Source organism: Cimex lectularius, unplaced genomic scaffold (genome assembly GCF_000648675.2).
Source record: "Cimex lectularius strain Harlan isolate CLEC.00 unplaced genomic scaffold, Clec_2.1 scaffold134, whole genome shotgun sequence".
In the NCBI taxonomy this organism is placed as follows: Eukaryota; Metazoa; Arthropoda; class Insecta; order Hemiptera; family Cimicidae; genus Cimex; species Cimex lectularius.
In genome coordinates this window covers 912,870-940,565 of record NW_019392747.1, presented here as the reverse complement: position 1 = coordinate 940,565, position 27,696 = coordinate 912,870, and the positions used below count along the sequence as shown (strand labels likewise).

Genomic DNA, 27,696 nt, shown 5'->3' with positions numbered 1-27,696 from the left:
CGTGCCAAATACCGATATGCTAGATATGTAAAAAAAAATATGCAATTACAACTCACTTATTCAAAAATATGCATTTATGGCAATATATGCAGAAATATGCAAAATAAATATAGCTTAAATTGATTCGAAATGCTTCAAAACACATACAGTTCGTTAAAACTGGATGTTTTAATTGACCGGGAAAAATGTGCAAATACGTATATTTCACGCCCAAGTGATTAGTAAATAATGAAGTAATTGTGGGAAAATTGACGGTTCGTTTGAAAGGAAAACCCGGCAGAGGCAGTGAGTACGAGAGAGATTGAATTCCGGTTGGCAGGCGAGCAAACAGCTACTTGGTTCAATTGTCGGTTGGTGGGGACGCGGATGAAAAGTACGCATCAGTTGAAGGCAGGGCCCAGTTTCGATCGACCCTTTCAAAGCAACTCGACTCTCATGTGCTATGTCCTCCGGCTACTCGTATCTCGTCCTCGTCTCCTGCATTTGCGCCTCCTGGGCCAATCCGACGCGGAAAATTCTTCCAGGTACACGATTTTTCTAGAACGTAATTTTATTGCAGAATACAAACAAAACATGTTCGTATTGATAAGAAAAAGTCTGATTTTTTTAGAGAAATTCGCCAATGTTAAAATCTTCTCTACAACAAACAATTTTTGCAGTAAATAAGAAATAATGGCGCAAGAGTTAGTTAAAACATCAAAAACTACCCTGGCAACCAGTTAATTATCTCATTTACTTACAACTGTTCTTAAAGTTTCTTTGTATTAACAAATAACAAAAACATATAGTAAATACTTTACTACATGACAATAATGTAGTTATTTTTAAAATATTAAATAACTAAACACTATTAGCAAAAAAGGTAAAATATTTTTTCTCAGTGGTTTTTTTTGGTCTTGTTAACTTTGATCTATAAGAATTAACTTTTAATTTTTTGTAGTATAGATAAAATGAAATATAAAATAAATTCCAATACGAATTTAAAAAAATTAAAACAGTTTTATGTAGGTGTATATAATTGTTATAGGATAATATTCGCAAAATTATATACAAAATTATAAAAGTTCTAAATGCAAAAAACTGTAAATTTACTACATTACTTATTTAAACTCTCTTGAAAATACTAAATTTACACATTTTCTCTTAGTTTTCTTTGTATAGTTTTTGGTTAGAAAATAAATCCAGAAAGACAAATAAGTATGTGTGAAACATGGTCCGATTCTCAACTGTTTTGCAGTTTTTCAACATGTTTTTCTTTGATTTTCTTCAAAAATCTACTCGTAGTCGAACTAGTAAGATTTCGACAAATCCAAAAACGAATTTCAAACAGCGTTAAATTGCTAAATTTAAAATTTGTAAAAAAATTGCAACCTTATTATCATAATAAACTTCTTGGTTTAAAAAGCTTTCAAGCGGTATACCCTTTTCTTTAATTTCATCTAAGAAAAATGCAGAAATTTTATGCCCAAGTGGTGACGGTGTGAAAAGGGGAGAGTGGGGTTAATGCAGTAATCCAACCAATTGTCCAGGGCAAATTTATTTCCCAAATTTAACTTAATAAAAAAGCACAAAGAGAAAGAAAAATGAAACAAAACACTTGAAAAAGAAACACTAAACATAATGGACAACAACACAGAAAATATTGTACAACATATCTACACTAAACACAGACAAAAGAAAAAAAAAATCTTAGTTGCAAAAACCAACTTCAACCAACCTCCAACAACACATCGTACAACTAGTGTCTTGGTGTAAAAAGAAAAGGATGAAATTTAGCACAGACAAATCCACCCACATTACCTTCACTTTCTGTAAAAAGATCTCCCTGTTTTCTTAAATAATATTATTCTCCCAACTGCGGACAAGGTGCTGTACCTCGGACTGTACGTCGACAAACGCCTGATGTGGAATCCTCACACACGATTGAAACGTCAGGAGCTTATGCACGACTTCCTGACAAACGTTCTAATTTACCTCTCAACAATAAAAAAACTGCCTTACAAAACCATAGATAAGCCAGAGACAATGGCCGGGATATCTCCTAGGATGTGATGGTGATGATAGTGACAGTGATAATGACACAAGTATCAATTAAACAGACAATATTTTAGTAACGTTGGATTAATACAAATGGGTATTTTCTCCACTCTTGTTTTTAATTTTGTATATATTGCCTTGCTCACTGTTACTTGTTATCTACTTGAAAATAGTTGTAATTTAGTACAAATTATAAAAAAATAAATAAAGCCAATGAAAAAAGTACGAAAAAGAGCAACAATACAGAAGTTAAACTTCAACGTAATGAAAAAGAACACACACACACACACAAATAACAATAACACAGAAGTTGTAAAAACCAACTTTAACCTAATCAAAAAAAAAAAAAAAAAAGCAACATAAATTGGTTGTTCATGGTACTACTATGTACAAAGGAAGAAAATAAACATAGTTAATATTTGAAAATATACAAACACCATTTAACACTAAAAGAATACATAAACCAACAAATTGACAATAGTTCACATAGACGTACCAACTAAAAAGAAGAAGACTGACGAACATCAAACAGCCAGACTTAATCCACCAAATACAACGACAAAGATAAGTTCGAAAAAATCATCGTACTGCTAATGATCTTATAAAAGAGACTTGACTTCACAAAAATCACATAGACCCAATACTGAAGATAGCGAAATGCAGAAACTCGTCTGACGGATCAACACAGAGAGGGTAGAGACACCAAAATGATCTGCAAAAATGTAATTACAAGTGACTAAAATATTTTGACTTAAGTATCACGAAGAAACGTTTCTTATAAATCGGTGATATCTAGGGCTGAGAAATATATGCATTTGCATATTTTTCCTGGTTACCATCCCTAACTATCCAGTTTTAACAAACTGTGTATGTTTTGAAGCATTTGGAGGCTTTTTTAAGCTATATTTATTTTGTATATTTGTGAATATATTATTATTTATTATTGTTTATTATTATTTATTATTTATTATTGTGTATATATTCAACTCCTCACATCTTACTCGTAAGACCCGCTCATCCCCAATCGACCTTATCCTTCCGCAACATACAACCCATACCTTCGAAAGATCCTTTCTGATCCGAGCCCCTAAACCCTGGAACTATTCGTCACGCTGCCTCCTTTTCCTCCCTCCTCTCCCTCCAAGCAGAGACCTCACGTTAACATTTGTTATTTTTGTTTAATATTCTCGTAATTTTTTCTTCTGTCCTACCTTATTGGTATACATTGTGCCACGATTTCTATCTTTTTTTTTACTTTTAACTTCATAGAAGGAACTTTCTTTATTTATTTCGTGTAAATTATTCCTAGGGGACCCCAGTCCCAGAATAAAGTTATTTTTCTTCTTCTTATGTATTGCCAGAAATGCATATTTTTGTATAAGTGGGTTGTAATTGCATATTTTTTTACATTTGTCAGGTCAAATTTTAATGTTTCTGACCAGGCAAAAAAAATCTTTAAAAAAGAGCTCCCTTCTTCAGTTTCCACATAATGAACGAAATTGTGTGTGTTCAGTTGCTGCTTCACCTCTTTCCGCGAACTTTCGGTCGCCTTTGCTTCTCTTGGAATAAATGTGGAAAGGAATAGTGTTTGTACCACTGTAAATGTTCTCTTGGAATAGTTTGATCTTTTTCCATCGTGAAACATTATTTGTGTGTTCTGGACTGAATACTCCTAAAATGCCGAAAGTCACTGCGAAGATGAAATATCTTGTTCAAAAGTATGTGCCTGACTTTTAAAGTGAGACTTTTAAGGGGATGGAGGCGTTTTATACTGTGTTTGTTGTGATAAACCTGTATCAACATCTTCACGTTTTTGGTAACACAGCACATAAAGACAGCAAAACACAAGGTAGGAAGTCAAAGTTTCAACAAACTTTTGTGACACAAGGTGCCACAAGGGCTGGGTCTGTAAAGTCCGGTTTCGATACCGATTTATGTCGTGCTTTTGTTTTTAGACATATACAAGGAAAATTATTCCACACGAAAGTACCCTCTCTCACCTGGATCTCAAATACAATGAAACACTCCGTAAAACCATAGACTTCATCGAAAATGGACCGATCTGGGTCTCGATGGATGAGACAATGGATTTTTACATTTAACTTTTTTTTATGCGTTTTTCTTTTTCAATATTAACAATGTGATGTTCCTCCTGCCACTGTTTCTCTTTTCAATACAATTATGTTTGAATTTGAGTTTTCCTTATTTTTTCTCATAGTATTTTCAGTTCTAAATTGCATTTTTTACCAAATATATTTACATATATTTGTCTGTTTTTATTGCATTTAAATCACAGCCCTAGAGATATCATATCAATAGCCTCAACTTGTTAGTTTATAGTTTATTAATTTAAAAATTACCCCTGATGGATTATTTATCAATGAATGCGTTATGCAAAATTTAATTCTAAAGAATGATTTTGTTTTTTCGTAAATTCGGTTTTTTTATTTACTTAATTTAGGATGTGTTAGAACTAATAAGGCCCATGTGTTTTTTACTTGTTTTATTGAAGAGATCGATCTCGGGGCCATCCATTTCCCCTCATCAGTCTTGAGTTTCTAAAGTGTACAGATTTATATATTATTTTACAAAACAATGCTTTTTTACAAATGTCTAAAAAATATAATTAAATTATCTCTATTAGGTTTCGTGGTCTGATTGACCAAATAAATTCTTTTCAATTAATCAATATTTAAATAAGGTTTTGACAGCTCTCACGATAGGTCAAGTGGTAGAGCAGCGGCGTATTCAGCCGAAGGTCGTGGGTTCGAATCCTGCTCGCGATACTGACTTTTTTATCTCAAGCAGTACCTTAAATAAAGATTAATTAATTGAAAATAATTAAATTATGTTAGGAATTGCTTGGTCACCCACCTCGTTTCTGATCGGAAGTTTATAAAGAGTTATTTGGACATCGTGAGGTGCGGTCTGGTGTGACGTAGGTTTTAGAAAAACATTTTCTTCATCGTGCCAACGTTTCGATCTTTATTGAGATCATCTTCGGGGCTCAAAATGTTTCTTTTCTGTGTAGATGTGTCATTATTGTGTGTCGTGTTGAGGGGGCAAATAATACAAATTTTTGTTTACCTTAGCTTTCGCTATTAGGCAACCCTTTGTGACTCCTAATGCAAATTAAATTCCTTACTATGCTGTGTACGCATCATCTTTTCCTAATGCATCAATTCAATTGGGAACGAATCAATTCTTAAGGAAATTTGGCCCACTCTTCCTGAATTTCATTTCTCAAATTCATCAGCGCCGTCGGCTTCCACTAGAAACACAGTGACCCTAGACATTTTTAATTATGTTAAAGTCTGGGGACCTTTCCGGCCAATCTACAAATTGAATATTTTTCTCCTTAAAAATTATCTTACAATTTTTGCCGTGTGTACTGGTGCATTGTATTGCTGGAAAATGACGTTTTCTTTGGGCATGTCAGAGCACTTTTCTGCACAATCTTGACTTTTCATTCGGCTAGAAATAATAATTGTTAGAAATGGCAGTTTTGTTAGTGGAGTCAATGCCACCCCATGTCGTAATGCTGTCTCCTCCCATTTGCCTCTTAGAAACCCCAATCATCTGGGCTATCGAGATTGAATTTCATGGCTGAACAGGATTTCCTTCCAGCGCACTTCTTTATTCCTTATTCTCCGTATTAGGTGGTAACCCTTTCATTTTTTTCTTTCGATGTGAGAAGCTGCGCGAAAGACCCTTTTAACTTTATTAAAAATTTTACATTACAATTTGAAAGAACGTTAGATTTGGAAGCTTCCATTAAAATTGTCCGTTTTTGCGTGTTGTTAAGGCGGACGGTCTTCCAAGAGATATCTTTGACCCACAGCTTCATGGAGATTTCAAAAATCTATCCTAAAATCACTTTTTCGCTCCTAACGGTATTTTTTGAGATATCAGAAATGCAAAACCCTCGATTTATATCTTTCTAAATAAGATTTTTCTCAACTGATATTAAAAATTTTGCACAGGTAAATGTTATCACAAGGAAAGCAGAGCCAGAACTGAATTAGTCTTGTTTACTTGGAGAGATTTGTTTTCATTTGAAAGTAAACAAAAAGTATGCTATCTATCTCACCCCAAATCAAATATTATTTATTGATTCTTAGAAATTTCTTTTATTAGATATGTTCTAATTTTAATAAAAGAAACTTTGTATTGCAAAAAATGTAATATCAATGGTCAGCATTTGTTAAGACGAAAAAATGTGAGTGATCTATTTTTTGTTCCGAACTGATATCCAATAAGTGGCGTTATTTCCAGCTATATGTTTTTTCTATATAAATAATAATTTTTTGTTTGTATTTTAAACTTAGTTTTACATTTCTAATTTACTATGTTTGTTTTATGTAATAATTATTTTTATTTTGAGCAATAAGATATGTTTTGACATTTTTATTCATTACAATTTACATTATTTTTATACGTTGTTACAATAAAATTTGTTTATATACACACTCTGTTTTTTCTTCTTGTACATTTATGTTGTAGTTTTATATGTTTATAACGTATGTTCTCCGTTCTGACCTGTTTTGATGGTTATTTTCTCTGCCTAATATGTTTACGTCCTCAAAATTTATCTTGTGTGATGTACCTTTCAAACATTTGCTTAAACCAACATTATCACTTTTGTGTGGTGATTAGTGACCGTTAATCGATATTTGTTTANTTATTATATTAAATTATTAATATTAATTATATTTTTCAATTAATTAATCTTTATTTAAGGTATTGGTTGAGATAAAAAAGTCAGCGTCACGAGCGGGATTCGAACCCACGACCTTCGTCTAAATACCAACTTCCTATCTCTACCCAACCTTTCGAATGATCCGTCCTTTTCGTAGTCCCGATCTTGATAATGAAGTATAACAATTAGCAAATAACGATAATTATTCTTATGCCATGCAACAAACATAACCAAAACCACTTGGGCTTAAAACTATATAATTTTTTTATTGTTATTATTTTGAACTGTGCGCATAAGAAAAAAAATCTTAATTAACTATTTTATTATAGTATTTTTAATTTATATTATTACTGTGTGAATTATTTATTATATTTAAATGCTTTGTTACTAGAACGTGACCACCCAGTCTGGTCACACGTGCGTAAGGATAACGCTCCCAATTTCAACTCAATCAGGAGTTGCATCCGTAACGCGGTTTAATGGTTAATAACCAAACAAATTGGGACAAGACACTATGTGAAACAAGAACGACAGGATAAAGCTATATATATTACGCAGGGTGGGCGACCAAGACCCGACGGGTTTAATGTCTGGGTAGACTCGTACCCCATCCCTAGAAGGTCCGGCTCACGTGTCCTGCATAAATCTCTTGGAATTGTTCACAAACCCCAAGATTTTGGACTATTTTATCTCGGCAAGTGATTTGGTGATGCCCGCCCCTTCAAAGATTTCAAATCTGGACCTAGTATACCAATGACGGCTAAAGGGATCTGGTAGAATACCCGTTATGGAGAGGTGTCGACTCAGTTGGCAATGGACTGTCAGAATACCTATCAGCCTCCGAATTCCCTTCCTTGAGATAGAGAATAGCCATTTCGATTCTGCTGGTTTGATCGCCTTAACGAACTCTTTCGATTGCCTGTGTCCGGGGGATAAATTCCACTCCCTAAGGAATTGTTTCATGCCCCAGTTATTGATACTCTCTTTCGCTGTGCTCATAGAGGGAGGTAATACCGGTTGTGGCCCGAGAAACGCAGTATTAGAACCTCCTTTGGCTAGGCCATCCGCCTTTTCATTGTCATGGTGTCCTTTATGTGCTGGTATCCGAATAAGGGTCACCTTATTCTCAAACCTGAAAGAGATCCTATTGATAAGATCTATAGTTTCCTCCACCAGTCGTGAGGTTGACAAATCTTTTTGGAATGACCTAAGACTCGCCTGACTATCAGAAAAAAATCTAATATCCTTTCCCTTAATTTTAATTTCTATAAGTGTTCTACAACACACATTAATGGCCCAGATTTCCGCCTGAAAAACTTAGGTGTTATTGTCAAGAGGGGAGGAGATGGTGATTCCTAATTTAGGTATGTAGATTCCTCCACCACTCCCTCTACCTTTGATAAGTGAACCATCTGTGTAGCAGTCTATGTTGCGATGGTCATCATCTAAACTATAATTATATTCAAAAGGGGTGACTACCTGACAGGGACCTCGACGAGAAAGAAATCTGCGAAATGTATTTAAAACATTGAAGTTGACAATTCGGAGACGAGTTCAATGTGTACGGCCTTTGTTGACAAATAAATAAACAGATGTCGGCCTTCGAGAGGTCTGATTTACGACGCCGAGCCAAACAAATATTAATCGGACCAGCGTAATCTACCCCGCTTTGCAAAAACGGTTTTGACCGCAAAACTTTACAACATGGGAGATCGCCCATTTTCGGAGTCGAAGCAGAAGGGCGGTCTGTAAAGCAACCATTGCATTTCCGCACCTTGTCCGAATAATTTGTCGCGCTGCAAGAATCCAAAATTTTTGTCTAAATACGGACAACAAATGTGGACCCGCGTGACAATGAACCTTATGATAATAGTCAATTAATAGGACAACAAACCTTCAACCTTGGGTAAAATGCTGGGTGACTGTGTTTGAAATCTAGCTTGGCATGCTTTATGCCAGAAACACTTTACCCGATGCTACGCCATGCGACGCTACCCGATGCTATCCGAAGCAAATTCAAACTCCAATTTTCCATAAGGTTGTATTACCCCCGTGCACATCAACCCGATGCTATGCCATGCTAACCTACCCGACGCTCTGCGATCACCACTGTCCAGATTTTTGTCGGGTCGCATCGAGTACAGTCGAAGACAAAAGAACCGGACACTCATATTTTTATTCAAACTACATTTATTATTGTCGTTATATTAATTACAACATACTTATTTTCATATAAACCAAATTAACTGTGATTAAAAATTAATTAGTTTTTATTTAAAAAAATAATTTTAATGGTTTGGTAGAAAATTAATCAAAACAGCGGAATACGATTTTTTGATATATTGAATTTTATGAACAATTTATTGTACTCGCTTCGGCGGTACTAAAATTGCAACAATTTATTACACGGTTTTGCTCATAAATTTAATTAACAATTTATTTCATAGTTTTGCTCGTAAAATTACACCATTTTGTAATGTCGGGTAGCATCAGAACAGGACACTCATATTTTTTGTAGTTTATTTCAAACTAAGTACATGTAATTTTGTCGTTATATTAATTACAGGTTATTTTAATGTAAACCAAATTAAACGAGATCAAAAATGCAAAGGTTTTTATAAACATTGTTTAATTATGATGGTTAGGAGTAACTTTATTTAAAACAATTAAGTTTAACAAACAATTTATTAGATGGTTGTGCTCATGAAATTTAACTAACAATTTATTACATGGCTGTACAAGGTTTTGCTCAAAATAGTGCATTAAGAACAAAAGATGCGTTGCGATTGTGATAGTGATTATTGTGATAAACGCTGTGGACTGTACGCGACGTGTGCTTGCGTCGGATAGATGTGCACACCCCACCAAAACGTGGCAAGGCGTCGGGTAGCATCGGGTAGCGTCGCATGGCGTAGCATCGGGTAAGTGTGTTCCTGGCTTTAACTTACACCCGGACCCTCAACAATCCCCTGTCAATAAAGGGAGATAATTCTGGGTCTCCAATTGTGGTTTCTTTCGACGGATTGCAAATCATGTGCAAAGTATACCCTCTGAACGACTTTGCAAAGATAGAATTCAGCCCTCTCTACATCGCTGGTTAAAATCTGGGAATGGATGGGAAGTAGTTTTAAAAACCTCAGAATACGCACAGTCGTATGTAACAAACGAGAATAACTGGAACAACGCTCGATCAGTTCGTGGATGTTATTTGCATTGGCTGAAGTGGTGGTAATAATCATAAAGGCGCTCTTGATTCAGGAAGCATTTCCGTTTTACATGAGATCGGCCAATAACCTTCATCTAGTCTTAACCATTCGGGATCTGTCCACCATAAGGGATGAGAGATAAGTTCGGACGAAGTCACCTCGCGAAAAACATTCAGCTGGATTTTCATTTCCTTTAATGAAAAACCAATTATCGATCTCCCCTTCTTGGATTTGGGCAACACGATTAGCCACAAAGCTTTGCCATTTAGAAGGAGGTGGGCTTATCCAACAAAGGACAACATTCGCGACAAAAAGGCCACCACTCGTTCCACAGTACAACGGACGGATAATAGGAAGTACAACGCGAAACAATTTTGTCAGCAACAACGCCGCACATAATTCCAATCGAGGTATTGTCAAAACCTTAGCCTTAGCCTCCTTTGATTTTCCGCACAACAAACGGATGGTTGGTTCTTTATCTTTTGATTCCACCTTGATGTGTATGACCTCCCCATAACCAATTTCTGATGCGTCGCAAAGCCCTATCACTGAAACTCTGCTGTTGTGTCGGGGGACGTGAAAATTAGCTAAAAGAGGTATTTCGTTTTCAAATATTTTCCATTTTTGTTGAATCGAGGGGCTGTTTCATCCCAATCTACGTTATGCTGCCACAATGTCTTTACTAAACCTTTGGCAAATAACGTAACAGGTGCCAAGAAACCCAACGGATTCGGGCAACAGAGGACAGAATGTGCCGCTTCGTTGCACTCCTTGATTCATGGTTACCTCGAAAATCAAAGAAATCTAGGTCAGGACGCCATCGCAAACCCAAAATCTCGAAAGCCTTGTCAGATTCAAACACTTTAATAGTAGTTCGTTAACCAACATCCACAAAGATGGAACAAAATTCGGTCATATTGGACGTCCATTTGGTCAGTGTAAAACTACCGGAAGCAAACAGTTCCCTTGCTTGTTGTGCCAGCTCAACAGCGTCAGACACAGACGGAAGTGACGTAATTAAATCATCCATAAACATGTCATGAGGCAACCGTTTCGCGGCCTCAGGAAATCGCTTCTCTTCTTCTTCTATGCACTGTCCTTAATGCCAAAAAATGGGGACGATGAACAATATTTCAGAAAAGTTTAAGATGAAAGACGCAATATTCTTCTCCTGTCCCAGAAGATTTTAATTGTATTGGCCGTTAACATCACGCCACCGTACCAAAAGTGAAAGTAAGCCTTTTTAAGAAGAAAGTAGGCGAAATTCCTTCTTCTATCGTTCTTAAGTTCTTTCTACCGTCAAAACCTTAACATTCCAGCACGAATTTTTAACCGTTTTATTGTTAACATATACAGTGCCTTCTTGAATACATGACGTTTTTATTTATTTATTTTTTTTTTTTGCAACATTTCCGCGGTTTTATGTAACTCTAATTACATTAGATCATCCCAGTTAAAAAAAGCAATTTCTTAAATCATTAGCACTTAATAAAAGGACAAACGATTTAACTAATAACATGATAAACTACTGAAGTTGGCTAATAGGAGAAATGCGTTTGGTAGACAATACCAGCGGGAATAAGCGGACCAGGATAATTGGAGAGGATCAAACGACAAGTCATCACCTATCATTACTAAATAATTTCAAAATTTAATGTTATTTAGTTTGAAGTTTGAGAGTTATTATATTTATATATTATATTTAATAATATATATATAAATATATGTATATGTATATATTTATTATATTATAATAATATATATACAGGGGCGTCGGTGGCCGCAACGGTTTAGGCGTTGACACGGCGCTTATCACTGTAAGGTAAAGGTCCCGGGTTCGAATCTAGCGGCCCTGCATTCGAACCCGACATACTTACAAATGAGCTTTTTTTCAAAAACACCGGCACCCTAGGGCTTATATGACCTCTGCTGTTGCGAACCCTCGTAAAAAGAAATAATAATAATAATATATACATATATAATAATTTGTTAAAGTTATGAGGAGCGGTCATGAATGGGGTAGTTTAGAAAAACACCTTTTTTAATTTTTTTCCTACGTTTCGATCTTTATTCGGGTCATCTTCAGGGCATGAAATGTGGTGCTAATCTTGTGGTGTCATATTGGTTTTGTCTGAAAGTGTTGTGAGATTATTATTTATAAGTTATTATATTTGGTCATGCCTAACCAAAGCAATTAAATCAGTCATTAGAACCTATGAACAGGTCATACAGATAGGATAGAATAGATACACTCACAGACCAGCCACCACGCGCATTTTCCTGTTTCCCATGTTGACCCCATTACTCTTTACAAATTAACAAAAAACTTGATCAAATAAGACACAGACAAGGTACTGAATAAGACTAAAAGGCGAACGAGCCCGAAAATATTTCAAGCGAGTATAGGTGAATGGGAAGGATCAAGGTTGAGTTAATCACACCAATTCTATTTTATCATGTTTAACTAAATAATTTCCCTTTCATTAGAACATGTAATATACATGTGTAAAAACATTCGGACAGTCACGTTTCGGCGTACCGCAGCACATCACACTCCAAACTCCTCTTGTTTTCTTACAAACTTAAGGGGAACTTTAAAAAGGAGACGTTTGGAAGAAGAAAAGCGCCTGGACAGAACTGCACGGCAGATTTCAGGGAAGCCATTCTCGAAAATTATGCCTGACTATTTTATTGTCATGCCCTTTTTGTATGTAATAAAGAAATAAAAATTAATAATTTTATGTCTAGAGTAAATTTTCTGACAAAATAAAGTCATACCGGAAATGGCGTAAAAGCGAAACGCGAGTGATATACTAAACCATCTAGACAATGCAAACGAAGATGGAAAGGAAAAATCTCCAGCATATGACTTGTTGAAGTGGGGGGATTCCGTAAAATGTTGGGTTCTGTTTACGGGTTTGAATAAAAATCACTCGTTTCAAAAACCAGTATTTTTACTACTCATCACTCGTACATTAACATCATTCTACAACAGAACGAGTACTAAATTGAGTAAATCCCCCATTAACGCCAAGACCCCCTCCCGGTTCTCCTCTCAGTCTCAACCAATACGTCACATCTGGGAACAGGTTCATAATTGTGAAGCGATGAAAAGTGGCTTCATTGTGTCCGGTTTTCCTGGTGCGCCTATTCTCGCCTATAGTCTGTAAAAATCGTTTCGGTTGACTGACCAAACTGCAGGTTCATTACCACAAAGACTTTCAGTTTCTAAATAGTTTCTGTTTTGTGGATAGTGATTTCTTTTACAGACTACATTAACTATATGTTGGGAGTCAAAAGCATCGACGAGGGGTCAAACTTCATTCAGAATTTATTTGGAAATTGCAAGGAACGTGGTAAATGCGAGAATCGGATTGGCTATCAATTGGGCGACTCAAAATTATAAATAAAACGATATAATTTTACAATTCATTTTGCCCGGTCTGCTACGGATGTCTTCCTGTGTGGAGCCAGATATAAAAAAATACACGATAATGTTAAAACCAAAAAGAAATTACTTAATAACTGAAAAGCCAGCAGGTCCAATCCTTGTAGAAATGGATCTCTTTCCGGTGGGTCATTTCAAGTCCGCTTCCCTACTGACGAGGGCCTCTGCACAAAAACTATTTGACGTTATCGAATTGGGGAAAATTCAAAAATCATCCAAGATTGGGGAAAAAGTCGACACGCTCAGTCACAGCTGGGTCATTGGAAACTATAAGACCTTCAATCTGACACACGGCGGCAGCAATCGACAGCTATGAGCCCACTTCTCCATTTTTCACATTAAATCAAAAAGTGTCTTTCTTTGGGTGTATTAGAGGTGATCAATTGATGCCAAGTCGTCGTCTATTTTATTTGTCTAATCGAAGAACAATGAGTATTGAAAAATAGTTGGAGTCGAGACACAAAGAATGCGGATTGATAATTGAAATCAACACCAGCAATAAATCTAGCATTAGGATGGATAAAATTGTTCATTTTTACTTAACTCCAAGACAACTTCTGCTGCTTGTTGATCTGCATTACAACGGATACTTTTATGTAGTTGGAAAAAAGTCTGTGTTAGGTGCCTAACCTTGTGTTCATCAATCAGAAGGACTTCGCGGATGCATGAATCACTAGGGTAGTCAATCATCCTGGAAGTCGGTTTATTTATGTAAAACGCTATGGGCTTAGAAACAATTTGCATTAATGACTTCCTTCTATTTGGTTCAAGGTAAATCATGGTCCTACAAAATGATACTTATTATATAATAAATATATAAAAGACGTAATAAACTTTGCAAGCTAAGATCGTGTTGATGTTTGTCCCCATTAAATGTTGATGGGATCCTTAGCACTTATCGCTTTATGCTAATGGATTTTAAGGAAGATTTTCGTTTCATTTACGCAATTTTGTTTTCAGGGGTATGGTCTAGATCTAGTTGTCTATGTCTCTTTTAGGCTCAATGATGGTCATCTCTTGGTAGTCCAATTTTTTAAGGTGGTAGAGAGTCAGGAAGAATTTTGAATTCCTTTCTGTTAAGTTCTTTGTCCTTTCTGTTCTTGTTTCTTCCTTAGCGTTTTTTATATTTCCTTGCTCGCTCACTTATTAACTAACGACTAAGTACGACACATCTACACGGAAAACAAACACTTTGAGCCCTGAAGTTGATCTCAATAAAGATCGAAACGTTGGCACGACAAAGAAAATGTTTTTTCTAAAACCTACGTCAAATCAGACCGCATCTCACGACCTCCAAATAATCATTACAGCTATAGTTAGTGCAGCAGCAGATCAACAGAGAACTAGCTGATCGCAGAAAGGTACTAATAATCTCACTTGGCGTCCAGGGCGCCGTTGACTTGTCTCCATGGTCATCAATTCTTACCAGCTTAGTGAAAAAGAGAGTCCATTAAATTTATATAGATTGTCTAGAGATTATTTTGAACAGCGTATAGCTTTTATAACAACACCATCTCTCACCGTCAGAAGAAACAGAAAAAAGTCTGCCCTTAAGGCTCTTGTTGTGGATCAGGCTATTGGACTATAGATTTTGACTCGCTCCTAAAGATTCCTTTTCTTGCTAAAGTGAAGTCTTCGCCTTCACGGACGTCGGTCTTCAAATTTTGTCTAGCGACAGACAATTTGATCTCGAGGTATTTGGAAACAAGTCACTGCTTCCTATCGAAAAATGGTCTGAAAAAACGGAATAACCTTCAGCAGTGATGAGTCCAAGGCTATGCAGATTTCTAAAACAGGGCACAATACGAATATAAAACTATATTTAAGAGGGAAATCACGCAATTAAATACTTGCGCATCAAGTTTGACGACGACATGTCTTGGAAAGGAAACGCTTGGAATATACACTAAAAGGCAAAAAATTCCACCCACTTGTGATATAACTTGATTTGTATATATTTTTATATATTAATCAGTTTCACGTTTTTTTAACGTTTAATAATTGAGTCTCTGTTTAAAAAAGTAATTTGATAAGGAAAATGATAAATGAAAAAAAGAAGAAAAGACGGATAAAATTTTATGTAATTACATTTTTAATTAACATTTCAAAATCTCGTATTTCCTCCTCTTTCCTTAATTACATCTAGAAGACGCCTCGGGTACATTCAAGCCTGGAGAACGGGCTGGCTAAGCTAAGACCATGATGTTACGCTGTTAAAGCTACGTTTGTACTACGGTTGGTGTAAGGCCTGATGGGTTTCGGAGCATGATGTTCGGAGTGTTGAGGGTGTGGAAAAATTGTGTTTGGTAGAACTGGGGCAAACTCCTGCTGCAACACCTGAACGCAGAGCTGACACATTCTGAACAAGGGCCTGAATTTTCCACCTAGCCTATTCGGACGTTTTGATTCTCAAGATGGGAGCTGACGCACCTCCACATACGATAGAATGGTGTTACTGCCGCAGCATTACGTTACTAGGCAAATCAGCCCCGAAGGACCAAGACAACCTCGCTCCCCGCTTGCCCATACCGAGTGGTCCGGTTCCCATTAAGCATCAAACCGTATGCCGCGCGCAAAGGGCTACCTAGGCCGAAATACATCAGCCCGGTCTCCCGCGCACTCCCTAGATAGAAAAGGCCACTCTATCTCCCAGAGTATTGGGGCTTCCCCAGCGTAGAAACTCTCCGGCCGTGGTTTCGTTTAAAGTAGAATTGCTAACCACCTAGAGGTGTACCGCCTACGGGAAAAGCCTCCAATCAAGCTCAGCCTACACCTACGTGCAAAGCATACTCGAGTAGGAGCAACCGATTCACTACCCGTTCCCGTCCGCCACTACTCATCATTCGAGGGACTTTTCAGCATAATCATAGCGTCCTCAACGTTTATATGCTGCCGTCCGATCCGCCGTATCCCGTGAAGCCGGGTGTATAACGGTGGCCATACGCAAGTTTCGTGCGATGATCTCAGGTAGAAGACAGCCTCTTCTCTAAGTTCTCGCCATGGGCGTTACCACGCCACTATGAGTCCATTCCCAGTGTAACAAGGGCTGAACTTTGGAACATTTCTGTTAACCCGTCGTACAGACGGTCATGCACCCTCCCCCGTCTATGCAGACAGGATCTGGTACATTAACCCTCGTGTGCTTCTTATAAGGCACCCGCCGACCATGCCGACCCAAGGCCGTCACTAGTACACCTTGTGCTTTGGAGAGGTTGCCTCTGGGCTACATCATTATTTCGCGCCCGGACACCCCCTTGTAGCCAAGGGTTGGGAGGGGTCGCAGGAAAGAAGGAACCTGGATTGAGAAAGGGACGTGGATGAGGACACGAGATGCACCTTTTCAGGACCCTGTGCCTTAACCACAATGTACCACCCATCGCCGTCGTAGTTCCACATGGAGTAGGCCACAACTTCCAGGGTGGATATCCCTAACCATCTATTCAGACACCAACACGCTCATTGACATCTCCTTAAACATATTCGGCTCAACCAAGCATACAATTTTATCTTTGGAGGAAAGATGACCTCAATGAAATTTGCTCTATATGCAAAACTCCAAAAGAATATGTGTTTCACTTTATTCCATATTTTATAAATAAAACTGGTGGTTATTTTGTAAACTAGTTTTTAATAGTTTAACTTGAAATTCTTCTTTCTTCTTCCTTCTTCGACAAAACTTCGTTTAACCTCGCCGGCTCTGCCCTCGGGTCGGTATTTTGAACCGTCAAAAGAGTCCGTGATAAGCAAATACATGAATAATTCTACTTCTTTCAAAGTGTAAAAAGGCTAGAATTTATAAGTACCTTTGTCCTCTCGTCCATACTTGCATAGTCTAAACATACCGGCGTCATTTCTAACGATTCACCTTTTTTTCAGCTCTTCAATGGAAATGCAAGAAGCCAATCGTCGGAATAACGGTGTCACCGTTAGTGACAAAGGGCAGCTTGAGGATAATGGACATTTACTGGGACGTTGGAGAGCTATGGATGGAGGGAGACTATGTCGGGCTTTACAAGCAGCAGCCGAGGGCTGATTCCCCGGCGGTCTTCCTCGCCAACGTGACCGGCGGCCGTGGCTGGGTGAGGACGGGCGTCCAGGAAGGAAGGAGGTTCCAAGAGGTGCCCAACTTCAACAAGACTTGCTTCGGCTTCTGGTCGGCCTACTGGAGACGGGGCCGGGGACTGCCAGGTACTGCAGGACGACGCATACTGGTAGAAGTTTCGTAAATGATTTTAGCCTTTCAGTCGCTGCCAGTTGCTTGGGATCGAATCCGAGGTGGATGAGAGAGAACAGAAAGTATATCGGCAACCTTAAATTGACCGAAACCTTTTTCCCGGGTACTCACGACTCCGGAGCGTTTCAAGTTGCTCACAGACCTTTCGAGGAAGACAGATATATGAAATATATTTACGCCCAGGTAATTGTACTAAATTATAAAACATTATACACAAGATGCGAGAAAATGAGAGGTAATAAAATAGAACTCCCAGTAAAAGTGAGCACAGGCATTTATAAAAAATAAAATAAAACTAGAATAAGGTACTTCTTATTAAATCCATTATAGTTACTGTCCATTGACCAAATTACTTCTTTTAATTAATTAACCTTTTTATGTAAGGTTTTGGTTGAAATGGAAAAGTTAGTGCCACGAGCGGGATTCGAACCCACGACCTTCGGCTCAATACTTGACGACTTCGACCGAAGTGGTTAGAGCAGCGGCGTATCTAGCCGAAGGTCGTGGGTTCGAATCCCGCTCGTGGCACTGACTTTTTCAATTCAACCAAAACCTTACATAAAAAGAGTACTTCTTATTGTTACTTTCAAACATAAATGAATTAGGATCAAAATATAAGACAGTCGAAATAAATAAAAATACAGTTTCTGAAAATTATTTCAACTGCTATTTTTGTGCAAACCAACCAGGATGTCATCGTACAAATGCTATTTGACCCAAAAATATACGTTTTGTTTATGTTTTCTTTCTTAAAAGTAAATGAACTCACTTTAAAGGTGGTTCCAGACATGCGGTATTTGCCGAATGCCGAGCAAAGGTTCGCTGAATCTCGACTAGTGGTGACGGTTATTCGCCGAGCAACAATATTCGGTGCATGCTTTGCTCAGCTAATTGTCGGTTTTCTTGTTCGCTTCAAAATGCACAAATATCCGTGAAGAACGAACTCAAAGCATCCACACATTCGGGAATCATTGTATTGCACATAAATCCACTGTAATCACCAATCAACAGTAAGTTCTTTTCTATTTACTTTATTTTTCAATAATAAACGATTCCTAAATTGCATAAATGTTTTAATAAAAGAACAATATAGCGTTGGTTTTGTGGGTTAGGAATGGATTGGCCCGTCATAACATACTTGGAACTCCTCGATCTGTACCTAGCTGAGCCAATGGAATTTCTCTTCCGAATCACAAAAGTTGGAACGGGTTTTTCGATGCGTGGAAACAGTACTCTGTGACTGACTTCGTAGCCATTCCACAAAACGGTAACCAGAGCTGCAGCAATGACAGTTTCACGGTTGTCCATCATGATTGGTAGTAAGTTGGGGTCAACCCCGCAGATTTGTGGCGAATATTTGTGCACTTTGAAGCAGACAAGGAATCCAACAATTTGCCAAGTAAGTCGAGCACTGGCCACTGACTATTGTTCGGCGAATAAGAGTCCCATCCATTTGGCGAAACTTACTCGTCATTGACGAATCCCGCATATCTGTAGCCACCTTACAAATTTGCCAAACGGCCATAATCGAAGGATTAACCTCAAAAAATTCCAGTAGTTCCGTATTCGCTAAATTTTCATTAAACTCGCTTCAAGGGCAAAGAGAACAAATCGAAAAAAGTGTGGCAAACAAATCGATCTTCGACGGTTATTAGAAACTTTTTTTTGGCGATTTCATCGAGTAAAGTAGGCTTCATCCGTGAAGCCTGGAAAAACCTGGAGCAAAACCTCCCATACTGAGACACCGGTTGACATTTTCTCTTCCTTTCCAACCTCCTTTGTCTCTCCCTAGTGAAAAGTAACGTGAGAGGTACAACTTGCTTGGAAACAAGATGTTTTTTATTCATTCGCCATTATTTATTATAGATAAATTGACGAATATCTGAACATTCCTTAATGAAAGTTTTACCGTTTTATCTACTCGTGATTATTGGCAAATAAAAGACTTAAATGAACTGATTATAATTATTACTAACACAAACACAGTGATAGCATGAAGTTGGGTTAACAACAGGTAAAACATTGAGTAATCGTCTTCTTTTCAGTTTACAGATATGATTAATCTACTTACCCAGATTAAATACAAGCTGTGAGAAAACAAGAAACACGTAATTGTTGTTGTTAACAGCTTTCACCCACGCAATTTACACATGAAATCGAAAACAACAAAACAATACCGTTTTTAGACAGACTCGTAATAAAACAATCAGATGGCACATTAAACACAGATTGGTATAAAAAACCAAGGAACACAGATCGCTACCTGAATTTTACATCACACCATCCTCTTCATACAATAATAAACACGGCTAAAGGGCTACTTCGACAGAATTATTACCCTAAGCCATGAATAATTTCACCACAAGAACATAAAGATAAACAAACAATCCTCCATAACAATCACTACCCTAAACACATAATCAACAACTACAACTCAACTCTAACACCATCCACTACTACTACTAATAATAATAATACATTAAATCTATCAAATATAGATAAACCAACATACATTTCCATGCCATTCATTCACGGCCTATCACATAAATGAAACACATTTCTCTCTTCTGACAACTTTAAAATAGCTTTCAAAAACTATAAAATAATTCCCTAACTTTTGTCCAAGATTAAAAATCCCAGTAACAAATAAATCTGACGTAATTTACAAAATCAATTGTTTAAATTGTCCCTCAACTTACATCGGTAGTACATCCCAATATCTGGATAACAGAGTAAAGGCAACATATCTATGATTGCTAAAAAATCCAAACAAAATTCTACACCACTGGCTACCTATCAATTTGAACACAAACACAATTTCGACTTCAACAAACCAAAACTGTTACACACAGAACAAAACAAACATAAACTTAGAAATGGTTTACATCAACAAAGATAAACACAATCAAATTCAATGTCGATGTCATCATCACATCACACAAAACACATAAAGCAATCATAACATTCTACACATTAAACATTTCTACATAAAAATGTGTGGTGATTAGTGACCGTTAATCGATATTTATTTAGAAATCGTGAGATGCGGTCTGGTGGGATGTAGGTTTCAGAAAAACATTTTCTTTATCGTGCCAACGTTTCGATCTTTATTGAGATCATCTTCAGGGCTCAAAGTGTTTGTCTTCTGTGTAATTGNTTTAAAATGGCCTAATTTAAAAATTTATTATGATTTGGTGGTAATGTGTGGTGATTAGTGACCGTTAATCGATATTTATTTAGAAATCGTGAGATGCGGTCTGGTGGGATGTAGGTTTCAGAAAAACATTTTCTTTATCGTGCCAACGTTTCGATCTTTATTGAGATCATCTTCAGGGCTCAAAGTGTTTGTCTTCTGTGTAATTGTGCCATTCTTGCGTGTCGTGTCGAGAGTGCACTGCAATAAAACTATTTAAACAACAGTAATACGAAACACATTTAAAATGCTTGTCATGAATGATGGAGTGAGTGCGGTGTTCAATCTTTTTTTAAATAGAAATGATGAATGATGGAGTGAGTGCGGTGTTCAATCCTTTTTTAAAAAAGGAAGTCGAAAACATTTTCGAAACATCTTTCCGAGGTTGACAAACCTCCTAACTTGATCGATATTGAACACGATAAATTTTGACTATTTTCTGATAAACAACTCAAACAGAAATGTTTGATAGTATAAATTTTGCAAATTATGAACTCAGGTTTATCAAGATTTTCATTAGATGATGTTTTTAATATTTATGATTAAATGTATTAGTGTATTAAAGGGAATATAGGGAGAAGGGAAGATTATGGTTAAAAAACAGAGTTGGATCTTGTGTTGTGAATGGAAAAAGTAAAATTTTGAGAGATAGAAGATGAGAGAGAGAGAGAGTGAGTGAGTGAGTGAGTGAGAGGAGAGAAGTGGTTGGGATGTCCGATTCGTCTTAACCATGCTAGTAATGCTGGGTTCGAATCCTGGGATAGCCCATGGAATTTTATTTAAGATTAATTTGGAAAAGTTTTGGAAAGTGGGTCTGAGCTCCTATTCACGATACCCAACATATAGTTTGATAAGGATATTTCAACTAATTACGCAGATACAGTTCTTACATGAGTTTTCTATGCCTTTTTTTTTATTCCATTAATTTATGATTTATGGTAATTTTACATTTTTAAGTTTGGTCTGTGTCTTCTAGGACGAGTCAATCATGGAACAGTTAATTCACGGCGCTCGCTATCTCGACTTCAGGGTTTCCAAGTACAAAAGCGGTTACTGGCTAAACCACGGTATCGCAAGGGTGCGACCTTTGGAAAATTCCTTAATCTCCCTGAGAGAATTCATGAACAAGACCGAGGAAATCGTCGTAATCGATTTTCACAGATTTTCCGTCGGTAAGGCAAAATCCATTTAATGTTGAGGTTGTATATTAAATTAAGATTTTCTTGGCTAGAAGCCTGAAGTCCCTAAAATAGGACTCCAAATAAATTCAAATTGTGAACTTTTGTAATACATATGTATAAGCATTCGTTCATCTGCCACAAATTTAAAGAGTTGTGTAAAATAAATTCACTAGTTTCGTGGTCCGCTTGACCAATTAATATCTTTCAATTAATTAAGGTTTTTAGTTGAGATAAAAAAGTCAGTGTCATGAGCGGGGTTCGAACCCACGATCTTCGGCTAGATACGCTGATGTTGAAATGGGAAGTTAGTGTCCGAGCGGATCGACGTCACGATAGCTGAAGTGGTAGAGCAACGGCGTATCAAGCCGAAGATCGTGAGTTCGAATCCCGCTCGTGGCGCTGACTTTTTTATCTCAACTAAAAACCTTAATTAATTGAAAGGTTTTAAATAGTACTAAATACTTGGTTTGTCTTTGTGACAAAATTGTGCAATGTACGGGTGTTAACTATTTAAGATGTACTCCTAAATTTTAAATTAATTTTTTTAATCCTTTTTAAAAAGATAGTTCCTACTCACAGTTTTAAAAAGGATTGTATACCACACTCACTCCATCATTTATCATTTCTAGTTTTTATTTTTTTTTATATTTTTTACGCTATAATGATAATATTGGATATTATTCTCCAAGTTGGTTATTTTACACTTTTTCGATCATTTCAATTCCATTGTGAAAGGGAAACAAGTCCTCCTGTTTCATTCTCGGCCTTCTCGCAACAAAAAGACATCAAGTGAGTTGATAATAACCGGAAGGACATTTACATCTTTTCACGGAAGTTGAGCTTGGTTCGGAAGCGCATTTGTTAGTCAATGCACAGATTGACTGTTTTTCTCAATTACTAGGTTTAATTAAATTAACAACGCTGCTCAATAAACCGATTGGTTAAAAAAGTTCGAAAGCTGTCAATTTATTATAGCTAGACTGATAATTATACTTTTTAACAGTCTTTCTAATATGGCAATAATTCGGAGAATTGGTTGTTTTCGCAACCTCAAGGACATATCGGATATAAGGTCATTGTGTATGGTAAGATTGGATTCATAGAGAATAAACCATTGACAATAGTTCGAAGGCCCGCGCAGGTGCCCTTTATGCAGAGAAAGGTTGCTCGATGTGTCCCACATAATAGAGGCGTGTCATGCCTTGGCTCCATACAGAGAGCGTGTAGGCATGCCGCCGGATTTAAGAAGAGTCCTCGAGCACGGTAGCGAGTTTCAGAGTCCCCTGTTCCGCTTTTTAAGGGAAATTGTTTTTTTTTTTTTTATTGTATATAGTATGTCTTATGTGTTATGTGTCTATATGTTTTGTCTGTGTGCATGTATTTATCAGCGTGAATGGCGAGGGGTGAGGGTGAATAACGTCATCATCGCCCCTCGAACGATGAAAACGGGTGAGTGTGTGTTCGGGGTCGATGGCGGAATATTCATAAAAGTACCCCATCGACCCCAATCTAGTTTAGTTTAAGTGTAGGTCGGTGGAGGAATATCAAGTACTCCACCGACCAAACGGAATGTGTGAACTGTATGGAAGTATTTAAGTGTAAAAAAAAAAAAAAAAAAAAATAGTTCGAAGGATTGTGGGTTGTAGGCATTAGATATGTTAGAGGTTGTAAGTCCAAATGGATTTCAAAATATTGACGTTAATGAATCGTTTGTTTTGTAGAGACAATTTTGACCGTTTGCCAAGCAATCTTTAAGAGTCTGAAGCGTTTCTTTAGTTTTTGTCTTTTGGGTCTTCAACGTCGTGTGAGGGCTCTATGTAAGTCGTTTTTTCCACGTATCTATTTATTTATTTATTTACGGATCGAAATCCACTATAAAAAAAGACATTTTACAATAGCAAAAAATATAAATAATATATGTAAAAATACAAATAATGTATATAAAAAGAATAAGGACGTATATACATGGTAATAATATAAATGGTAAATATAAATGATAAATATAAAAATACAATTAAAGAGTAAAAACTGAACAACAAAAATTAAAGACATAATTACTAACCAAATAAGGCAGAGAAAACAAAATAAAGCTGAAAGACAATTGAAACTACAATAATTAGGTACATATTTAATGAACATAATGCTCTAGAGTAAATATATAATAAGACTAGAGTGCGATAATTAGTTGAACCAGTAAATGAAATAAATTGTAATAATTTTGTACAGTATGAAATATAAAAGCATTCAACTAAGGTTGTAGGATAAGGTTTTTCACAGATTGCACAGAACTATTGAAGAAGTCAATGCTATTGCAGATGTTGTTACTCTTGGTCATCATTCTGTGTAGAGGAGAAGAGAGCATGTAGTTAGAGCTTTGGAATTCAATATAAAATAATTTATAGGTTTTAAGAGAGTACGAAGGGACATTTAGTTGTAGTTGAGAGAGGTGATAAGGACTATCAATGAGATTGTTCAATAATTTAAATACAAAAACAATATCAAAGTAATCCCTTCTTAGTGCCAGTTCGAAAAGTTTAAATTCATAGCGGATTCCAGGGTAGGCAGAATTCGGAGGAAGATTGAGTTTGAAGGAAAGTTTTTTTAAAAATTTGTTTTGTACAGATTGAAGAATTTTTTGATAATTTAGATAGAATGGGTTCCAAACAGGTGTAGCATATTGTAGTATGGGTTGTACAAAAGCTTTATAAAGATGGACAAAACATAGAGGATTTATGTATCATCAAGATATCAAAATATACTATTGTAGTAGATAGAAACAGTGGTATGATGTGACATATTCACATTTTTGAACATTGATATTTTCTACCTCTTGAAGCATTTTTTAATTCTTTTCCGGGGTTATCTTGGTAGTTGGTATCCTAGATTGTCTCCATGAAGCTGTTTCTTTGCATGGGTTAGCAGGTTTTTGGTTGACATAACAGGATTTTTATGAGAACGGGTATCATCCACATAGTTTAATTTAAGAAAGAGAAGGAATGTCTCGTGTACTGTTTAGAGTATGGGTCGTAAGATAATTCCCTGCAATAGCCAGCTGATATAGAGGGAACAATGATGTCTTGAAAGTATCTAAGGGTTGGGTAGCATTTTAGGATTAGGTAGTAGATGAAAGGGAGGGCTCTCTTAAGCTTCCAGGGCTACATACACCAGAGCAGCAGTCATTTTGCTCAAGTGCAGTATCGATGATGTCTACAGTGCGATGGCACTGGTGAATAATGGAATGAGAGCGTCTGAGCACAAAATGTCAATCAACAATAAGGTTACAGGAATGAATGATGACGAGAATATTTAAGCAGGAGTTGTTCCAGGATTTTGCCATTATAAGGCACAGACTATTGCACAGTAGGATGATGGAAGATTTTGTTAATTTTTACACTTTGGAATCATATGCATGATGGAAGATTTTAAGAATCTTAGTTGTTAGTTGTTCTATGGATATAATTTTAAAGATAGTTAACCTAAAACTACTGCTTTTTTAGGTAGGTTTCGAAGGATTTTTCGATGAACCGGTTTCTTCACTGGTTTTTATTTTTTAAAGCCATCTATACACCATATAATCTTACTTAAGCCGCCAGCCCTCAGCTTACAACATAAATGCAAAGAAAATATTAATGATTATAGTTTAGTGAGATTTTTAATGTCCTTGAGGTGATCATCCTGCTGTTTGGTAATCTCTGATTATGCCGGTCTGTGAACTCAATTGAAGAAGGCATCCCAAAAATGCATGATAATTTGACTAAATTTATTCCAGTATGATTAAAGTAAAAATGAAATAAGCTAACTCAATCCTACATACTAGATATTGTAGTGCCCAATATAACTGTAGAATGTTTGGTTTCATGATGAAAGTCTCCTCCATTATCATTCCATGTTATATATCTCCATAAGTGCTAATAAATCTTAGAATTGCCTAATTTGGCATCTTCTGATGGAATTACAGGCTTCATGAAATGCATAAGGTCACAATAAATATTTTTAATCTACTGGCCGAACCCCTCAGCTGTCTGATGAAACATCAAAAATAGACAGGGCAGCATCACTTATCAAGTACTAACTCAGCTATATTGCAAAAAGCTCAATTAATATTAAAGTTTAAACAAGAACATGCAGTTATTTTTGTTGTGACTGGGAGGTGATAAATTGAATGTTTTACCGCCTATGATCTTGCACCATCTGTACCAGTAATCTTGCCAGGCATATTTAAGTTTAGCTTCATCTTTAAACACACTATCTTCAGTGATTGAATGATAAAATGTATCTGATTGACCAGACCTGTGAGAATAGGCAGACTTGATGGTCAAACTACTTATGTTTATGTAGTTTGTTTGGTTTGTCTGCCAAAATGTGTCTGACAACAAACCGAGTAAGAATAGGCAGACCAAGATTACAGGTTCATCTCCCTAGAGACCACAGCATGAAATCTCAAGATATGTTCGTTTAAAACATGCATAAGTTTGTGTTTAAAATATTGCCAATAAGGTTGATAGTAATGTAAATTTATTTCTAGGTTTTACAAAACAGCAAGTTCATGATGAATTTATTGACTATTTAAGAAAGGAATTGGGCCAATATACAGTCCCTCCTATTCATGGCTGGAGCGCCTCACTCAATCAGATCTGGAACTCGAAGAGCCGTTTGATTCTTGCGTACAATGACCAGCTGTCTGTGAGAAAACATTCAGATTTCCTTTGGGTTCCTGTATCTCAAAAATGGGGTGACGTGAGGACGTTGCAAGATCTCACGGTTTATTTCAGCCACATATTTTCTAACAAGTGAGTACATCTCGTGAAAATATGATTGTAAAAGGTTTGTAATATCCGCATTGTATTATTTAGCCGAAGAAATGGCATCATGTGGTCGGCGATGACTGAGCTGACGGCTGATGCGTGGTCGATCATATCGGACAAAATGAAAGGACTGCGGAATATGGCAGATTCAGTCAATCATGAAGTATCACAGTGGTTTATCAACGACTGGGGGAGAAAGTGCAATGCTGTCGCTGTCGATTTTATACGATCGACGAGTATTGTGGATTCTGCAATCGCATGGAACAAACGTAAAGCAGTGAATTCACTCTGTGATGATGCTCATTCATAGCCATTTAAATTTTAATAAAATAACCTGAAAACTTTCATTAAGTGTGATCACAAATTATCGATATTAAAATCAAAAGGAAAAAATGTACTTAAGCATTGAAAATATTGTATATAAAAATGTGTATTGAATAAGGTTTGTAAGATATTGTATATAAGCAATTATATGTATGAAAAATATTATTTTTTAAAATAAAAATTACTACATTGTGACAATGCAGGCTTAAATTCAGTGGAGCGCCACTATAACAGTTTTTTTTTTTTTGAGCAAGAGAGAAGGGGACAAGACAGCTGACCAATGGGATGGTTAGGGGGAGTCTGAGAATCTGATGAGTGCTTTAAAAAAACCAGCTTTAAAACTTATCAACTTTTCTTTATTTAAGAAATTTATTATAATCACATTCGAAAAACTCAATGGACCAATTCTATTGGACCAAGACATTGTTAACACAAAACCCCTGTAAAATATAAACAAGATAAAATAAAAATTAATGAATAATGGAAAAAATTAAATTGGGATATTTATCTGTAGAAGTGATGTATATTATAGTTATCTTCTACTATTAATAAAAATTACTTATTTCTCT

General features: G+C 36.5%; 1 protein-coding gene across 1 annotated transcript; it reads left to right on the top strand.

The window, feature by feature from the left end:
- Positions 1 to 358: 358 nt before the first annotated feature.
- On the top strand, positions 359 to 27,293 carry LOC106670201 (PI-PLC X domain-containing protein 1-like). Its single transcript, XM_014400312.2, has 6 exons — positions 359 to 524; positions 17,267 to 17,578; positions 17,635 to 17,807; positions 21,794 to 21,989; positions 26,524 to 26,788; positions 26,852 to 27,293. The coding sequence occupies exons 1-6, from the start codon at positions 443 to 445 to the stop codon at positions 27,111 to 27,113; spliced, it is 1,290 nt and encodes a 429-aa protein (XP_014255798.1). The 5' UTR covers positions 359 to 442; the 3' UTR covers positions 27,114 to 27,293.
- Positions 27,294 to 27,696: the final 403 nt, after the last annotated feature.